Source organism: Sardina pilchardus, chromosome 22 (genome assembly GCF_963854185.1).
Source record: "Sardina pilchardus chromosome 22, fSarPil1.1, whole genome shotgun sequence".
Taxonomy (NCBI): domain Eukaryota; kingdom Metazoa; phylum Chordata; class Actinopteri; order Clupeiformes; family Clupeidae; genus Sardina; species Sardina pilchardus.
In genome coordinates, this window is record NC_085015.1 from 7,837,054 (window position 1) to 7,856,665 (window position 19,612).

The 19,612-nt window shown below is 46.0% G+C and overlaps 3 protein-coding genes across 3 annotated transcripts in view; 1 reads left to right on the forward strand and 2 right to left on the reverse strand.

Moving 5' to 3' along the window:
* Positions 1-1,455, reverse strand: part of dcxr (dicarbonyl/L-xylulose reductase) — a 6,715-nt gene extending 5,260 nt beyond the window's left edge. Inside the window, exons 1-4 of the mRNA XM_062525979.1 lie at positions 1,269-1,455; positions 991-1,074; positions 628-725; positions 252-406 (exon numbers count right to left, since the gene is read on the reverse strand). Coding sequence (XP_062381963.1) covers positions 252-406; positions 628-725; positions 991-1,042 — 305 coding nt within the window. The 5' untranslated portion in view covers positions 1,043-1,074; positions 1,269-1,455. The remainder of the gene's footprint in view (positions 1-251; positions 407-627; positions 726-990; positions 1,075-1,268) is intronic.
* Positions 1,456-2,717: 1,262 nt separating this feature from the next.
* On the reverse strand, positions 2,718-18,073 carry rfng (RFNG O-fucosylpeptide 3-beta-N-acetylglucosaminyltransferase). The gene is made up of 9 exons (XM_062526485.1): positions 17,466-18,073; positions 15,736-16,328; positions 9,238-9,286; positions 8,259-8,361; positions 7,406-7,559; positions 5,884-5,969; positions 4,980-5,145; positions 4,425-4,510; positions 2,718-4,074 (listed from the first exon to the last, which is right to left on the reverse strand). The coding sequence occupies exons 2-9, from the start codon at positions 16,198-16,200 to the stop codon at positions 4,008-4,010; spliced, it is 1,176 nt and encodes a 391-aa protein (XP_062382469.1). The 5' UTR covers positions 16,201-16,328; positions 17,466-18,073; the 3' UTR covers positions 2,718-4,007.
* Positions 18,074-18,454: 381 nt separating this feature from the next.
* Positions 18,455-19,612, forward strand: part of LOC134069627 (COP9 signalosome complex subunit 1-like) — a 28,132-nt gene continuing 26,974 nt past the window's right edge. The window contains exon 1 of the mRNA XM_062525631.1: positions 18,455-18,570. Within this exon, the coding sequence (XP_062381615.1) occupies positions 18,538-18,570 (33 nt within the window). The 5' untranslated portion in view covers positions 18,455-18,537. The remainder of the gene's footprint in view (positions 18,571-19,612) is intronic.

Below are 19,612 nucleotides of genomic sequence, written 5' to 3' on the forward strand. Positions count from 1 at the left end.
CTAGGCTACTGATGCATTAACATATATTAAACAGGTGTCAATCAAAGCTCCATTAAAATACAATGAATGCACTAAAACCAGCATGACTGCCTGACTGACTGCAGTGTGAGGATCATATATTGCCAAAGAACAGACAAGTCTCATCACTCAATCAAGTTATTTCAGTATACTGACTAACATTTGCCGCTGAGCCAACACTTTCTTATAAAGATATTTTGGGAATGTGTCAGCACTGTTGTGGAATGCTTTACATGTCAAACTGCTCCGGCGTGACTTCAAGAAAAGGCTGCAGCAAGGCGCACGCGGCATTGTTCACCAGCAGGTCCACGGGACCGACATCTTTCAGGGCCGCCTCCGTGGCCTCCCAGTCGGACAGGTCCACACACACGGGTCTGACAGAGGAACACTAAAGATCAAGGACATCAAATACATCACAAAAGAGATTCCTGATCGTCACACTGCTTTCCATTCAAATGCCATTAGTCATGAAAGGAGTGGAATAGGTAATTATCTCGCGTTCATATGCATGGAGGTGGATCTGTTGCGCGCAGAAATACAATAGCACAGCGGGGGAGTAGTCAGTGGGCCCGATCACACTGTCTGTGGGTGAACGTTCGGGGTCATTACTTCGAGCACGAGGCTGTTTAGGTCAGCTTGAGTGCGTGTGACAGCCGTAACCTCTGCCCCGCAACGTGCCAACGCCAACACGGTTGCCCGACCGATGCCTGTCAATAGAATGCAACAGAGACAGGGATTTAATGGCATAGGTCAATATTTCAAACAGCAGCCTGCAGTCACTGCAGTTGCAGAGCACAACAATCTGATTGCAGCAGTGCGTTTTTGAGTCATTTTAAATGCTTATCATGGGTTTTTGAAGATGTCAATCAATAATATGATTTGCATAGCCTAACTACATGTTGATTGTGAAGTGTTCTGTAAAGGATAAACAAGTCCAAAAAGATGTCGCTATCCCCTTAATATTTATCTCACCCTTTCCTGCTCCCGTGACCAGAGCATGTTTGCCCGCAAACGAGATCTCCATTGCTGCGAGTCCACAGTGTTAAGTCTTACAACCTGGATTTAAATGTTACAAGCTGGTGGTTAAAACGAGTTTATCAAGGTGTAAGACATAGGCTATTTAGCTAGCCCAAAGAATTCAGACTATGAGGATCCGCACGTCTGTCACTGCAGCCATATTTGTTGCCTCACATAGCCTGCCTTCTTCAGGATTTCTCAAGTCGCTCGAACATTAAAAGTGAAACTAGTACCTTTTGAAGTTAAAATAGATATTCTTCGAACTTCTCACTCTGCTCTCAGTGGTTGTCGTTTCTGCAAGCGCGGAAGACTGGGCGAAGTTCAGTCTTTGTGTTTAGGCTCCGGTAGTTCAACTGGAGGAGGAACGCACAGCACAGCAAAAAAGTTAATGTTGAAAAATAGTTACAGTGTAGCAGGAGTTGCTTATGAGGCGTTTGATGTGGATTGGCTGTCCTTCAGCCTACAAAATACTCAAACTGGACGTCAGTGTACCCTAATTAAAAAGTTGGATACGCACGGTGACACAGCACAGTTGCTATAAAATGCTTGTCAGCATGTTTGGTGGTTATTTTTCTTCCATACTTTCTGTGCAGTAATCTCCAATGTTATGGCTGAATTACAGTTTTCATGAGCTTGTTGGGATAGGGGGGAAAGTAGTTCATCATAATCAGTTGATATTTGTCCCTTTCAGATATAACTGCACTATTTCAATGTGCAGTTACAAACACAACTTGTTTTGTCCTATAACTGCAGATTTTTGGAAAGGGTATGCCCCACTGAAAACCAACTGATGTGCATCATCATTGGCTCATTAGGTGATAGTTCACCTTTAATAATGCACAGTACGTCCACCTCAGTTTTCCCTACATATTGAATACTTGACTTCATAATGTAGGCACTCCTAAGATGCAGTAGTAATTCCTCACTAAGGTCTCCTCTACATTGTAGCTTAAATGTCTTGCTATGAGTCGCATTGGATAAAAATGCTGAATGAATAAATGTCAATATAATACTTTCTAAATCTGTACCTTTTTTCCCCCTTACGTCCTTATGGCTTTGCATTTGCATTCGAGAGAGTAGCAGTCACCCATTTTTACAGTTGGCAGGAAAACCAGGAATTATGTTGAAATATCCTCCTGAGCATAAATTGTGGAGGGCGCCAGGCAGGGCACGAGTGCCGTGCCACACTGGGCCCGCATTTACACTGTAATTTCCCCTTCTTGATACAAACCCCACAGAACGCACTCAGTGACCTTCCTCTGTGTCCATCTCACACACACACACACACACACACACACACACACACACACACACACACACACACACTTGATTTATTCAGTCAAGCGGGCACCATAAACATGTGGTCCATGGCAGACACACGTCTGTTACCTCGTTTGGTCCCAGTAAAGCTCAGTGAGGCTTTGTTAGTTTTCCCCCATAAAAAAAGGTTTTGTGCCTGCTGACATTTAATACCTACCTATGCCATTACTGCATTTATGCTACAGCAATATCCGCTTCTAAAAGGGAACTAATAATTGTTAACAGAGTTAATGTTTCCTCAGCCCTACACATACTGTTGACTTAGCAACTCTGTGAGTGAAATACATGTATTAAATCTTTGTAATACATACAGAGGGTACTCCAGTCAGTGATGTGAATAAGCAATACACAGGATGGAGCAGTCTGTAGCAACTGGCAACATGCTTTATTTTCAGACACACAAACTTACACACATATACATAACAGAACAGAACACATAGGAATCAACCACAACATTCTTTGGTAGTGTTTTTTGCAACTCTCACTCGTATAGTGTTTTATCACGGGTATGTGCTAGCCATCATTTGTTTTTTGTGATCGAGTGCACATTCACAAGGTTGTGTTGCGTAGGACAATAAACATCATATAGCGTGTTGGTTTTGGCATGTGTGTAACTACACCCACCACTGACCAGCAGTGATTGCGCTTCTGCGATTCAACAGAGCATGAAAAGTCAAGAACATAATGAAGGACACAGGGACTGACTAGCACACAAGACTTGGCAGGAATATCAGCTTTTCTTTTTGAAAAGTTTTGACCTTTTAAAAGGTAAAAGTCTACTTAAAAAATTGACCAACTCAAATCACTCCTTTCAGGCAAGAACTTGGAATGGAACATTTCGTTTTGTCATGATGGAGTTAATGGGGTGGTGTGTGTGTGTGTCAAATCTCATGGTTCTTAAAACAGGGCAATAATGATCTTTAAAACGACAGTGATTTTACTGCCTTCGAAATGATGTCATTAAATTTAATGTCCACACAAATTGCGTAATGACCTGAACTGAACTATGAATAACTCCCTCCAAGTGAATAACCTGGCATGATTGGGTGATTGAATCAGTGCTGTGGTTCACTCACACAAAAAGAGCCCAAAATGTTTCTTACAAAATGGCCGCCAAGCACAATGGCTCCACTGTCGTAAAACAGGCTCCCATTTCTACACCTCGATTGCATTAGCAGTGGTCAAAATATTGGCTGGCATGTGCTATTATGGATTCTTACACGTACGTTTAACAGGCCGATGGCGAAAAAAAAAGTCAAAGCCTGACAGAATGAAGCAACATGTCCCCACAGACCTATTGTCGGTAATACTGATTTGCTTTTCAATATTCACTAATACTTCTCATGTCCGTCCATCCAGTCTTTCAAATGGTTTGGGACTAATAATAATAAATTAAAGCCTTTACCCTGTCTCAAGAAGCAGCCAGATACAAACCTGGCTTTTGTACCTCAATAAAAAATGTGTATGAAAAGCTGAAACAGCTTTTTTTTTTTTTTTAACGAAAAAAAGTCCCAGAAGTGGTAAACCGTTGATTTTTGGAGAAGCTCAACATTGCTCCAGGGGGACCAGAGATAGTTCGTGAAGAAATGGAGGAGTGCTTTGGGGGATCCGACGGACGGGGGGGCGACCCTGGGACAGCCGGGGGTCAGAGGTCAGGGGTGGCCCTTTTTGGGGCACCATTCCGTCTCTGGATACAGAAGACAGTGGATGGTTTTGAACCTGAAAGGAGTGAGAGGGGTGAGAGGATAGAAGAGGAGGATCAGGGGAGGGGATGAGAAAGCGAGAGAGAGAGAGAGAGAGAGAGAGAGAGAGAGAGAGAGAGAGAGAGAGAGAGAGAGAGAAAAGAGTGACATGAGACATGAAAAGAGTGAAAAAAAACATCAAAAAACCAAAAAGAACATCTTATCAAACCATCTTACTTGAAGAGTAAGCTCTCGTGTGCTACACCATTACAGTGAGCTCAGAAAAGCCTTTAAGATGGCTGACCCAATGGCAGACAGTGCAAATACACTACAGCTAACCGAATGTATTCAAACCGCACAAATGCACCATGACAAAGAGGAGCTTACCGTGACGCGTCTTCGGCCAATGAGAAGATGCCTCCGACACTGACCACATTCCTTCTATTCTCAAATCCTCCATAGCTCAGGGTCACCTACGAGTGTGTCGACACAAACACACACAAAGAAACACATGAGTACTGAAGAACTTTGTTTTTACACACAAACACACATTTTGTTTTTAAGGAGGATCAAGTTATCTCCTCTTTGAGGAGACCATGTCGTCAATGACATCCTAACAGCCAACTCAATCCATGACGATTCAATTCACATGCATTGCAATCTGCACAATGAGTATAGTCTCAAGGTACAATAGAAACAGCAAGGCCTTCACCCCCACAAAGCAGAAAGACTATGGCAACAGCCAGGGATAATTCATCTGAACAGGGGGTAAGCGGGATTGAGTGAAGCTCAGCACTGAAAGGTTTTTTTTTTATCATTCTGAAACTTTATCTTTACTTTACTTTAGCTTCAGCTTCACTGAGACTGTGGTGGAACTTTTCTGTGTATATGCTCGGCTGAATGAAGATCGATTACATGTCTAGGACTCCTCATGGATCTTACCTGATCTAACACAGTGTTGCTGGGCAACCGCTGCAGGTTCTCCAGGTGTGAGTGGAACAGGTGTGTGTGCGTCATGGAGACCTCCAGCAACGCCTCGATGATGTAGCCTATGGTGCAGTCGTCAGGGAGACGGATCTTCTCTGCCGTGGTGATGAAGTTGCCGAGGCTGAACAGAACAAACAATTGTGTTAATGATGCAAGAATGCCCCGAAGTGTTCCGTTCGCCGAACATCTGCTGCAACGCTTAGCTTCCACCGTAATCAATGGTATTGGATACATCAGACGTGATGCGTTGTCGTGATACGTGATACAAACCACACTTTTGGGAATTTTTTTTTTAAAAAAGTATATATATATATATATACACACACACACACACACCAGTCTTCTAAAACTATTTGTGTGATTGGATCTGGGAAGACCCATCACATAGTGAAATAAAACATCCTTGATTACCGCTCAATTTCAACCCTCTCTGGTTAAATGTCATAGTGAGTCGCTACCGAGAAAACCAGCCATACTACTTCAAGATCGGCAGCTGACAAATCTTGTGAGAATCGCGAAACATTACCTTGTCGGTAGATATAGCTCTTTGGAGACAGTTTTTGCCTGTTATTAATCCTTCACCTCCACAACAAAAGCATTTCCATTGTGTACAAGGGGGATAAGTCACAAGATGTGTGCTATTTACAACAGCAGACTAAAATATCGATATATCGCGACTAGAGGGGGCTCCATAATCCTTTGGACCTTATAGAACTTTAAAGAGGATACCAAACTGGTCATCTGTTTAAGTCCACCTCAGTGGTAAAAGTGACGTATTGTTGCATAGTGTTGCTTTAAAGAGCTGACAAGAGACAGACAGACAACAATAGTGACTAGCAGGCTAATCCCTAAAGCTCACCTTGCCCACGGACTCATTTTGAGCGCCAGTCCTCTACTGATGCAGAAACCGGCTCCACCGGTGGCAAACCAGAACTTGACGGACACCTGGGAGAGAGGGAGACGACGCAAGACCACAAATGTCATCATTTCTTTACTCAACCTGAAACGTTGATTCTTTTAGAACAACTCTATGTGAATGTGGAAAAACCCATAAGTAGATAGATAGATAGATACTTTATTGATCCCCAAGGGGAAATTACATTACAAGTACATTGTTAATAACATGTAGCAACTACTCCAGACATTTTGTAGTACTTCAGAGTAATCTTTTATTTTTATTCCACTCAAATACAATCCTTTGACATGCAGAATTTTAACATGCTCATTTTACTAGGTGCAACACCCAACTGGGTTTGTGTAAACAGATACACCAAAACAATAGTCGCTACAACACAGCTAATGCTCAATTGAAAATATATGAGCTGGCTAAAGAGCCATCCTGGTGTAAACTGAAATGGAATGATGGGTGTAATACAAAGTGCTGAGTCAAAGTCATTTATTTTATACGCAGACAAAATCAATGTGCTAATTGAACCCTGTGGTTAAAATCGCACAAACAGTGAGTCTACTCAATGCTTGAAAGCTTATTTTTGAGTGCTTCCCCTAAATTATTTTCCTATGAATGAAAATGGGCACTTATCATACGCTATGCCGACACTGGTCTGTGCAATTAACATTCTTGCATGCAAAGTTTACTCTTTTTTTTCTCTCTTTTATTGGTTATAAAGTTTGGCCAAGCACTCTCAATGACCAAAAAGAGAATGAGCGAAGCCTACTCAGTCTTTGGTATTATTTGCCCTCAATGGTGCCTTCCAGGCAGCACTGCCTTCAAGGCACTACTCCCCTCAGTTTAGGGGTAGGATGAGGGTTGAGGGGGTTAGGGTTAGGAATAGGGTAAAGGTAGTGCCTTTTAGGCTGTGCTGCCTGGAAGGTGCCGTTGGGGGCAAAAAACACCATTGAGCAAGCCTACTCACTACCACACAACCCACAGTAATTTCCCGCATATAAGCCGCATTGTGTATAAGCCGCAGGACAGTGTTTTATGCAAGTTAAAAGAAACAAAACCATATTGATACCATATTAACTGTCCCCGTGTATTAACCTCATAGCTGAAGAAATTTTGCGAAATCAATGTATTAGCCGCGGCTAATAGTCCGGAAATTACGGGTATCGTAGACCCATCCCAACAGGAGAGAGAGAGGGCGCCACCAAAGATCCTTAATTATTGACAAGATAGAGCAACGTAATGCATCTCTATGGAAGCAAAATTCGAACAGTTCCGGTCTGCTTAAAGGGGCGTGTCGCAAAGACGTCATAGTGGGATATCGATCTCTGTCAGATCGGCAAGCAGTTCAGTTCGAATGTTAACAGGTCTGCTTAAAGGGGGATTTAGCCCCCCTCCCCTTTGCGAAGACAGAACGCGGAAATGATCGAACGTTTGCGCCTCTCGCTCCGCTTTAACCCTCTCTGGCGCCACTCACCGATCCGTCGCTCTTGACCCTCTCGGCCGCCTCTATGGGGTGGTCCAGGCTGGGCCGGCCCAGGTACACGTCCTGCGTGTGGGAGTAGGAGGCCAGCAGCCGCAGCAGGCTGGGCAGGATCACGTAGTTATCGTCGTCCACGTGGCAGAACCACCTACAGAGCCACAGCAGCAGCAGCAGCAGCAAAGGAAGAGGATACAGAACCATGAAAAAACACTGCAAGCTTTAGGACCGCGTCCAAGACGGGGCAGTTACAGTATGTCTGTCTAAAAAGGGACTGGCTATTTGATGAACAGATATGCTAGCTACACAAATGAAACAAAATCTTAAGTGTGTCACACACGTATACTTTCAGAAAACCCTCACTCATGTCATGTATAGATCTCAGATGATTTTTTTATTGGGTAGTTAAAATGTGAGTGAAGTGAAGATATACATTAAAAAAATAAATAAACTCAGATGTCCCTCCATAGTGACCTATTTTACCTATCTGCCTGTGAGGGGGAAGAACTGCCACTGCTCTTCCAACAGTCCTCTGATAAGGAAGTTATAAATGTCTGTGTTAACACGTCAACAAAATGCCAAACTTGACAGGGTGATGCCAAATCCTGTTTTATGGGAGTTGGAGGGGGAGGGGTGTGTGTGTGTGGTTGGGGGGAGGGGGGCTGGCCTGTACTGATCCACCCTGACTTGTTCTCTTAACATACACACACACCCTCCTCCCAACAGAGAGGCTTTTATTACATGCACATAACACACGCTTGACAAATCTCTTACAGTGAGCGTGTGTGTGTGTGTGTGTGTGTGTCTCAGTGTGCTGGGGTTTTCACACTCAGGTGGAGTATTACTCAACTTTTTCTGTGACTCAATGAACTTGTCGTACTCCACAGACATCTTGCAGCACAGGGCCTGACGGGTGTGAGCAGCCGAGCAGTTCGTGTTGATCATATTCAGCCCTGACAAATAGAGGGAAGGAGACAGACAGAGAGGGAGAGAGAGAGGGATGGAGAGAGAGACAGAGAGAAAGAACAACAGGCAAAGGAGAGAGTGAGAGAGGGATGGAGAGAGAGACAGAGAGAAAGAACAACAGGCAGAGGAGAGAGTGAGAGCAAGAGCAAGAAAACAGACGAGAGAGAGAGAGAAGGATTGAGGGAGGGAGAGAGAGAGAGACAAGAGAGAGAAATAACAACAGGCAGAAGAGAGAGTGAGAGCAAGAGCAAGAAAACAGACAAGAGAGAGAGAGAGAGAGAGAGAGCAATACATAAGCAGTGGACACCTCCATGAATCACTATGACACAGAGTGATCATCACAGCCACAGAGCCAGTGTGACAGAAGCTTGGCTGCACACACGCTTGTTTTGTATCGTGGCATGAAATGACTTGCCAGTCCCAACTGTTGCATGACGCAGTTGAGAACATTCATCTTGTACGCAATCATGTGCCATCAGTATGGGGTGACGAGCACACAATCACAAGAACACAAAAGGTCAACAATGGTCTGACTTTCTGACGATCTGAAAAGGTGCCTAAACTGTCGGTCAGGTTTAGTTGTTTGAACTTTTTACGGTCTACTTTTACACTACTTTTCTACGCTATGTTTTTTTTTTATGATGAACTTTTTCATGGTCTTTCATCTGATCTGCTATTTGTTATTGTAAATATATGTGAGGTACTTTGTATTACATGTGTGCATGAACTGTGCAACACAAATAAACTTGACTTGCCGATAAGGACCTATTCTAGAAAATAACAAATGATCACTCAAAACAAGCAAAAAAGAAAAAAAGTATAATTTATGAAATGGAAATATGAGTTTAATATGAGCATTGTACCTGGTTTCTTCCTCAGCTCCTTATCTTCACCATCAGTGAATATGAAGGTCTGAGAGAGAGAGAGAGAAAGAAAGAAAGAAAGAAAGAAAGAGACGTTTAGTCACACAACATCAAAACACAACTATAACATCCCACATCACCTCAACACCAGCCTCCAGCCTGCCTGAGCTCTTCATGGTGATGACCTCATCCATCCTCACTCCATTTTATTACCGTAATTTCCCGACTATTAGCCGCGGCTTTGATTTTGCAACATTTCTTCAGCTATGAGGTCAATACAGGGGGGCAGTTAATATGGTGCTAATATGGTTTTGCTTCTTTAACTTGCATAAAACACTGTCCTGCCGTTTATACACAAAGCGGCTTATATGCGGGAAATTACTGCCTTTAATCACACAGGACAGTGGAGGGAGTGGCAGGAAGAGGGAGAGGGATGCAATAAGGAAATGACCCGGGCTGGACCCACACCCCGGTCCCCACGGCATGGGCATATGGACCCGAATATGGTACGGGTAGAGAGATACGCAGTGGGATCGGGAAACGATCCAGATAAGACTCAAACACCGGTCATGTGGACTCTAATATGGTACAGGCGCTGTAACCACCACAGCACCCCCTCCGCTCGTTTCATTTAGTGTGGCCATCTTGGCCTGCCCTGTCCGTCCCACCAGCGAGACAGAGAGAGACAGAGACAGAGAGAGAAAAAGAGAGAGAAAGACAGAAGGAAAGAAATAAAGATAGAGATAAAGAAAGAAAGATAGATGGAGAGAGAAAGAAAGATAGACAAAGAGATTAGTGTGGACTCTCCATCTGGCTGCAGGAGAGTCCTGGTGAACAGGCACCCACTGTTTCCCCTGCAGGACACAGAGAGGACGGGGGGGGGGGGGGGGGGGGCACTTCACATCAACAGGTCATTGTGTGGGCCTCGGGAGGAGCAGTAGGCAGAGAGACCCATGACGGTGGTCTGAGTTCCCACGTGTGTGAGGCAGGAGGAGAGGTGGACAAGGGTAGGGATCGGGTCAACAAAGCACAGAAAGAAGGGGAGAGAGAGAAAGAGCAAGAGAAGGTAAGAGAGAGAGAGAGAGAGACCTTTCCATGAACATCACTAGAGGTCACAGTATGAGGTGTGAAGAAAAGACAGAGAGAGCAAAGGAAGAAGAGTGGGAGAGAAAGAGAGCAAGCAAAGGAAGAAGAGTGGGAGAGAAAGAGAGAGAGCAAAGGAAGAAGAGTGGGAGAGAAAGAGAGAGAGCAAAGGAAGAAGAGTGGGAGAGAAAGAGAGCAAGCAAAGGAAGAAGAGTGGGAGAGAAAGAGAGAGAGCAAAGGAAGAAGAGTGGGAGAGAAAGAGAGAGAGAGCAAAGGAAGAAGAGTGGGAGAGAAAGAGAGAGAGAGCAAAGGAAGAAGAGTGGGAGAGAAAGAGAGAGAGAGCAAAGGAAGAAGAGTGGGAGAGAAAGAGAGAGAGAGCAAAGGAGGAAGAGTGGAAGAGAAAGAGAGAGAGAGAGCAAACAAACAAACAAAGACATGAAGGTGGAAAAGTGAGACAGTACAGTCCAGGCGTTTTTTAAAAAAGGAGTGAATGCAGAAATAGAGAGATAGATAGATAAATAAATAAAACAACATGGACATCTCCGTCATCTACCACAATTGACGCAGAACACAGCTGGCCTTCTGCCTACAGTATTCCTCTGGACCCTAAACTGTCCAGCAACGGAGCGCATCTCACTCCCCAACATCCATCTGTGGTCTTGAGTGCCACTCCTTCTTCAAACAGAGCCACCACCCCGCTAACAGACACCAGGCCAGAGGAGAAGACCAGGAGGAGGATAAATCTCCAGTGGGCCCCTTCGTTAACGTCAGCTCACTAAACGGCCAGGCCAGGGTCTCCAACGTGCCGCCTGACGTCAGTCCTGATGCGTGTGTCACTGTCCCCATGACTCCCTGTTTGTTTGCTTTTTTATTCTTTGGACACGGCCGGTGCTTAGCATTAAAGTAACAACTACCACATGCGTGTGGAGAGGAGAAAACTACACAATGCGGTTATTGTTTTGCAGGGGGGTGGAGGAAAAAAAACGACAAAAACAAAAAAACAAATTCGCTGAAAGGTTTCAGATGGGCCTTAAAAACCTGGAAGGGGTATGTCTAATTAGGCTTGGAAGAAACCCCACCAAAGGAATGGCACGCACATGTACGCATGCATGTGTGTGTATCTGTGAGTGCACTCACACACACACACACACACACACACACACACACACACACACACACACACACAGAGTACCTACAGATGTTCTGCCATCCCTGAACCATTAAGAGGGGGGAAAGCACCTCCCGCTCGTGTGCGATGCATCATGCTTTCCTCAAGGAGGCCGAGCGCGCGGTAGCTTTTTCTGCCATCTAAAAACTCCACTCGTTTTTCCACTAAACCACTCTCCCCCCCCCCCCCTGCCTTTACGGGCATATTACCTACTGCCCACACCGTTTGGCCTGCGCCGCCCCGTGTCTCCCAGCTGGTAGCAACACCCGGCCAGCTGCCCAGTTTGCATGCGGAGCCACAGAGACTAATGGCTTCCCTCCTCATAAATGGCCTTAAAAGTCTGGAGGTAACGGGTGATAAAACTTGCGGGGGCCGCATGGTGAAATATGACCTTGGCTAACATCAAAGGCTGAGTCACTAGCAGGCAGTGCCCCCCCAACCCCCACCCCCCCCCCTCCGGTGAGCAGCCGACTCCTGCGGGAGAGCTGGCCTCGGTCCGGGCCAAGTCTGGGCCAGATAAGGGCCAAGCTATTCACACATCTGGAGCACAGTCAGCTGTTAGAAGCGGAATGCAGTCAGAGCACATCACAGTCTGAGACACACACACACACACACACACACACACACACACACACACACACACACACACACACACACACACACACACACACACACACACACACACACACACACACACACACACACACACACACACACACACACACACACACACACACACACACACACACACACACACACACACACACACACACACAGGCGAGCGCCGCGGTGCCCTGGAGAGCAGCTGATGTGGCATCAGATCCGATGCGCCAGACGCGCGTCAACGCCAGTCACGGGCACAGCAGGAATGCAGTCAGCGCACATCTGTGGGCGCGGGCCAAGCGCCAACCCTGCATCAAGCGTTATTCTCCAACGACACCACTTAATCTTAATCTGCCCAGTGAACAGCGCCAGATTCGGACCAGACCGCAGTTAAATCTAGAGCTGTGACAACAACAACAACAACAACAACAACAACAACGCAATCATTTCTCATCTGCATGACTGTGCATTCACACTGCCTCATGCTATTCTGCAACAACACTGTGCATTAACGTGGCGAAAGAACGCAGGCCCAAACAGAGGTGCTGGCTAGAATGAGATCGTGAAGACAGAAGTAAAGATTAGACACACACTCTTAACTGTCTAGCTACTCTTTCATTCTTTATTCTCCAACAACGTGACATATTCTACCCAGTGAACACTACCAGACCCAGCAGATATCTCGAGAGCCGTAAAAAGTCAGGAGTAATGGGTCACCTCTCGTCTGTGACAGGCCACGGAATGAGCGTGCCAACCTTGCAATAACACACGACATATTCTAGAACACCCTCCGATTGTTTACTCTCTCGCCAGCGGTTACCGCAAACAGCCCCCCCCCCCTTTAAGTCAGTGTCTGACAGGGAGCCACACACTCCAAGGGTGCTAAGGAGCTAATTAGGGAAAGAATGCTGCCTCTTATTGGAGCCCGTTGTGGAACACTGCAGTCCATTGTGCAGAAAGTGGCCCCATCGCAAATCTGCTTTTTATGAGTCCAGATGGAGTGCGAGTAAGTGAGTTAGTGTGTGTGTGTGTGTGTGTGTGTGTGTGTGTGAGTGCAAGTGTGCGTGAGTGTGACTGGACTGAATGTATGTGTGTGTGTTTGTGTGTGTGTCTGAATGTGTGTGTGTGTGTGTGAGGATGGGGTGGGGGGGGGGGATAAGGGGTAAACAAATAACTGCTTACTTCTTATTTCTGCTCCACTGAGTGCACTTCAGCTGTGGCCCTGGAGATTCCTGGAGACCCAAGTAAGTTGACTACCCCACCCCCACCCCTTTCCCTCCCCGCCCCGCCACCCACTCATCTCTGCCAGGGTTTCCCCCATGCCAGGATCAACAATTCGGGATCGCAGCATCAGCCCCTGGGCCTAGGTTCAAACCCACAAAGCAAAGCGGATGGCTTTAACATGCCTGGAAGACCAACGTGAATGAAACGTTCTCTCTACCCATGCAGACCCGGCAAAATGGACAAGCCAGTGGTAGTGGGAGGGTCACTGCTGACCGTGGAGGTATTCGACGGTCATTTCGGCAACAGAGTCAATATGCCATTGCCACGGTATGGTAATGCAGTCCCTTCAATGAGATCATACAAGGTGGAATTCTTCTAATCTGGAATGCAAGATTTCCTCAAATTCCAGAATGTCTCAAGCACAGTGTGTGCATCTGGGATATGCTTCATAGCTGATGATGACCGGCTGTTTCCACGTGGATTTTCCTCTTTAGCTGTTAAAGCAAGTTGCCTCGGAGACAGAGACAGAGTGAGATCTCGCTCTATCCATCTCTCTACATCTCCTTAAATCTCTACTTCTCTCCCTCCATCTCTCTTCTCTCTCTCTAACCCTTGATCCCGTCACAAAAGCCTCTGAGAGAGTGAGATCTCTCTCTCTCTCTCTCTCCCCCCATCTCTCTATCTCTCCCTGTATCTCTAGAGAGCGAGAAAGAAAGATCGAAAGGAAGAAAGAACAAAAGAAAGAAAGAAAGGAGAGAGAGAGAGAAAGAAAGAAAGAAAGAGAGACAATAAGAGAAGGGAGACAACCCTTGACCCAATCACAAAAGCATTCCAAAGGCCATCCTCGGTCTTCACAGTGATTGATATCCCCATGTGTCCAGGTCCTCCACTCGTCCCTGGGGAGCCAGTCAAGTCTATCCCACCCACCCCACCCCACCCTGCATTGCCCCTCTTGGGTGCTCAGCCACCCTTCCCAGGCCCCTCGAGTCAAGTCTGCCGAGGGCTGAGAGTAGAGATGGGATTCCTGGGCAAAAGCAAACATGCCACAAGCAGTACCACCGCGAGCACACGCACACACAGGGGGTTTTAAGAGACACACACACACACACACATGTGCATACACACACACACACACAGCAAGGGGGTCTTAGGACACACACACACACACCATGGGTTAAGAGAGACATACACGTACACACACACACACAAGGGGGTCTTAGGACACACACACACACATACACGTCTTACACATATGTGTGTGTGGCTAAGGGTCTCAAGTTGCTAAGGAACTTCCTACCTCCGGGGGGCCCAGGGGGTACTCCCCCTCCCCCCCTGCACCCACCCTGCGTTCCTTAACTTCCATGAGGCACACTGCCAGAGTATCTGCTATGTATACACATGCACGCGCACACAAACAAACACACACACAGACAGACAGACAGACAGACACACACACACACACACACACACACACACATGCAGTTCCTCTCACATTATCACTCTCCAATCTGCCACTGCTGACCTGACCTTCTCAAAAGTGCTGCCAAGTTTAGAGTCCACACATTCAAGAGCGACTCTCCAGACAGGGTCTACACACCATGAACGACGCTCATCTACATTGTACATGGTGCCTGCTCTCTCTTACACACACACACACATTGGTCACTATAGTGACCTAGAACATTCTAAACTCAAAACACCAATCAACCTTGGAATCCACAGTCAACAATAACAAACCGTTCCATGCTGAACAGTTCCATTCATTCATTCTTTCTATCTCTGCCACCCTCACCGCCATTTAACCTAGACTAAATTCTTAAGGCTCCTGACCCAAACAGTTTAGACTACGTCCATTACCCGAAACAAGCCACTCATTCACAACCAACCAACCATCCAACCATCCATCCTCACTCGCAAAACACACTAGCTAAAATTAAATGAATATAGCTGAATGCATCTCAGGTCTTGTCATGGAGCACCCACACATGTCCCATCTGTACGTAGTTTAGTGAAAAACAGGGGGAAGTTAACTTAAATGGTAAACCTCCTAATAGAAGAGCTGTATTGCTTCATTCTCCTGGCAAAACAATGCCTTAGGGCTCCTGTAGTAGGAGGTTTACCACTTACTCGGAGTTCACTTCCCCAGGTTTGCCACTAGACCACATACTTGGAATACTCCCCAGTTCCTCAAATGAATTAATTCAATAAAACCATTAAAATCAGTTGTAGAGGATGCCTTAGAGGTAAACGTCTCCTACTTCAAAAGGCATCTACTTCCTCTCATATTCTGGTGGTGGTTGAGGTGAGTGAGGTCCCCCCTTCATTATGAAGCACTTGGAGTGTCTACAAAAGTGTTGTATAAATGCTATGTGTTGGTGTTGTTGTTGTTGTTGTTGTTGTTGTTGTTGTTGTTGTCCTACCTGCTCCTTTGCTCTGGACACCCAGGTCTGGAAGAGCAGGTCCAGGCGAGTCTTGTGGTACTTCTTGGTTGTTTTGATGGCGATGAAAATGTCTTTGAGCTCCAGCGGGTCTCTGGAACGAGACCCCGAATATCTCCTCTGAGCAGCGGCAGCAGCGGCAGCAACGCCTGCGTCCCCCTTGAGGGACCTGAACTCGGCCCCGGCATTCACTTTAAGAGTCTGTTGGCTCTTGTCGAGCGTGACCTTGCGTCCCGCGGTGGTCTTGTTCGAGCGGGCACTGCCGCCGGACGGAGAACGGGCCTCCGCCTCGCTGGCGGGCTTGGCATGAGGTCGGGGCGGGGGCGGCAGCCGGTCCCCCTGGCGTGGGGGGGCCTGGAGGGTTGGGATCAGGAGCAGGAGGAAGGCGCAGAAGGCCAGCGAGACGAGGAAGCAGAGCTTGCTGATGCCGATGTGGGACAGGTGCATCCTTCCTTCCGACCTTCCTCTGCAGGTGGGGAGGGAGGAAGGGAGGGAGGGGGAGGGTTGGCGTTTAGCCTGCAGGGCCACAGGCACTTGCGTTTGGACCAGCCATCCTCAGCACATCACAGTGTGTCCTAAACACACACACACACACCACACACACACACAAACACACACACACACACACACACACACACACACACACACACACACACACACACACACACACAGAGAGAGAGAGAGAGAGAGAGGAAAAGGAAGAGGAAGGTCTTTAAAAGATGTTGCTGATATCTGAAATGCCTTTAACACGAACCAAGTAAAATAAATAGGTAGCTTATCTTTTCCAGTGTGACGGTGTTTAGCTGGGCAGTGTGCAGTACCGAGGGACTATCTGCGTAGGCCTACACCTAAAATGGTGTTTATCTGATCTGAAGCTCCCGTACACCCTAATTGCAGCCCTCCAATATGTGAGCAATTTCCTGTCCTCTATTTTCAGAGTGGCATCGATACTTCCAACTGGTAACAGATGTCATTTTACGTGAGAAGGAATGCTACGTGGTGAAACGACGTTGTTGTTCGATGGTGTGGCCCAAAATAACACATGTGGGCTATAATATGATCTTCTTGGTTGATGGTGTGTACTGTGTAGTATGCTACCGACCTATGCAACTCGACTCAATGAAGAAATTCGAATTCACGTACTTCAGGACTGAGACGGGACATGTCCGGCAAAGTTTTTATGAAGTTTCAAGTGACACTATGAGAGTTATTAGGCTACACCACTTAGGCAAGTTAACGTAGTGTTAAAGGCTGTGGCAAATATAGCCACAGTAGGCTAAACTTTCAAGGAAAAGCAGTAGCCCATACGAGGCAGAGCGTGGGGCAGCTGCCCATGAAAACAGCTGGTTCTAACGCTGCCTGCATGATGAGTGAATAGCCCTCAAACCAACTGGTGTCAAAACCGATATGGAAAAAGAGAATACTCTCATAGGATCTGTTCAGTCTATTTTTGTATCTTGTGAGTAGCCCACAAGACAAAGTAACAGGTCTATTGCGCAATGCTACTTCGGAAATTTTGCAACTTCATTCTGAGTGCAACAGCTTTCAATTGTCTACTACACAGTGAAGCATGGATATTCAGAACACTTTGCTCATATTTTAAATTCTTTGTAATCCATTAAGCACAGAGTTTCAAAATGTATGGGCTACTTCACAGTAAAGAGTAGGCTAGTATTAAGTAGGTTGCCTTAAAATTCAATAAATTCGCTTACCTTGACTCGGAGGCTGGCACATGTTTTGGTAGGAACTCCTCAACTTGACCTCCGCAGAAAAATTATTTATCTTCCGAAGCTGTCATGAAAGTCATTGTCCGGAGGATGAGAGAAAAGTTGCTCGCCAAAGTGTGCCAAAAATAGTACAGATCTGAGCTGAGGGAAACAGTGTTCCCAAAACGCTAGCATCAGCGTTGAATCTTTTTGTTCTCCGCCCTGGTATTGACTCGACACTGGTATCAACAGTGCGGCTCCTGAACTTATCTAGCATACACCGAAGCGGGCAGCTAGGTTTTCCTCCGGTACCGTTTCAGTGAGACAATGCCAAAACAGTCATGTAGTCCCTGCATCTGTTTCCAGAGCCCCGAACGCCACGGACTGCCTTCGTGACGACAGTTTTTAAATGCTCCGTGCTGGCTCGATTCAGTGCATTTTGGACGCTGACTAGTTTATCACCGTAGGCTTTATTACCACAAAGGAGCATGCTATGGGACCGAGCGCCCTCTGCCTGGCACTACCACTGCTTGTGCTACTGACCTGCAGTTAGCGATGGATGGTAGCCTAGAAATCTAGACGCCCCTAGCGGCAGCAAATCTTGATGTGGGTCTGGGTCTTGCTTGTCAGGCTGGATGGATGGCACTAAAGTTGAATGATTTGGTTGTTGCATTTCTAACATACATTCTAAAGATAAAAAATAAATTAAAAATACAGGAATAATAAACATCAACGTATTGTTGTTCTTAACTTGTTGTTCTTATTCTATTCTCTCCAAGATCACAAACTAAATAGGCCTAATCTATAGGCCACTTGCCTACAAAGAAAGCATTTTTGCACAAAATAGTATGCTCGCACACGCAGTCTATTTACGTCTCACCCACACAACTGAGATTAATTTTCTCCACAGACGAGGATACAATTAAATCAAGCAGCTGCATCTGGATCTGGGATTAACATTTACGCGATGACGTCAGTCGGATATGCTCTCTCGTGTGCGCAACGTTGCCCCGGATGTATTTTGCTTGTGCTGCCTGTGCTCTGTGATTCAACAACAGAGCGGACAGACCGGTGAGAGATGCCGCTACCCGTGCAAGTGTTTAATTTTCAGGTAAGATGGAATATCTGAAACGTTTGGAAGGTCTGAATATTGGTCTGTAACAGTTGACGAGGTAGCAGCTTTGCATGCATGGGGCCACGAACATACACCGATCATGCACGATGCTTGACGCTATTATTAGCTAATTTACCCAACTCAGTCAGTGCTCATGTACGAGTTAGCAATAATTTCAATCTGATTTGAACCTTTCTCTCTCCAGGATACACTTCAATTGCCTCCGTGTTGCTCTAGTCCTGTATAACTTTGTTGATGTCAAGTAAAATCATACATATCGCACGAAGTCGTTGGATAACTCTGCATTAGATATATTGACAGAAAGCACAACAACCTCTAGCGTCATTTGGTATCGCAGGGTCAGTATGTTAACCCTTAATTTACAATGTAGCCCAAACTGTCAACGGGTGCAAGCTGTCACGAGGTTTTACATCACCTGTTGGCCATTATTGCAGCACACTTGTCACATGTAGTAATCAGCACCATAGCTTTACCTTATATGCCCTAAAAATGGTACAGCCCAAACTATTACTTGGACCTGACAGCTGTGAGCTGTTTCAATGATATTCTAGTTGATCAAGTATGTGCTCCCAGCCCTGACAACCCCCGTGTTGACTTATTTCTCCAGGTTATTGAAGGATTGGTTTAGCTTCATATTGTGTGAACGCAAGTCAGTGGAAAACCTCCTAAAAGAACAACATGGAATGAAGTCATGTTGCTCTTCTGTTTGTAGGTTTACCACTCACTCAAGTTAACTCGTAGGTTATAACTTAGCGAAATAAATTCAGTTTAGACTTGTCTCTGAGATACCCTTGCAACCCCCCCCCCCCCCCCTGCATATTCTATCAATCCCTGTCCAAAGCACACTCTATTGAAGTGTAATTAGCAGGCCTACCATTGCTCAGCTCAGTCAAGTCAACAATAGTGTCACCGGCCATTGCAGTCAGGTAGGCTATGCTTATGATACGAGGAATGAAAGAGTACCAGCATACACAGCAGGCCCAGGAAGAGGCCTCAAAACCACCGAGATAACAAACTA

What these genes read in the sequence shown, in the direction of transcription:
- rfng (XM_062526485.1), bottom strand. Translation starts at nt 16,200, where the DNA reads ATGCACCTGTCCCACATCGGCATCAGCAAGCTCTGCTTCCTCGTCTCG. An exon ending in GGAGCTGAGGAAGAAACCAG is followed by an intron (nt 8,362 to 9,237) that starts GTACAATGCTCA and finishes TCTATTTGTCAG; the next exon opens with GGCTGAATATGATCAACACG. An exon ending in GGGTCAAGAGCGACGGATCG is followed by an intron (nt 5,970 to 7,405) that starts GTGAGTGGCGCC and finishes CCTCTCTCCCAG; the next exon opens with GTGTCCGTCAAGTTCTGGTT.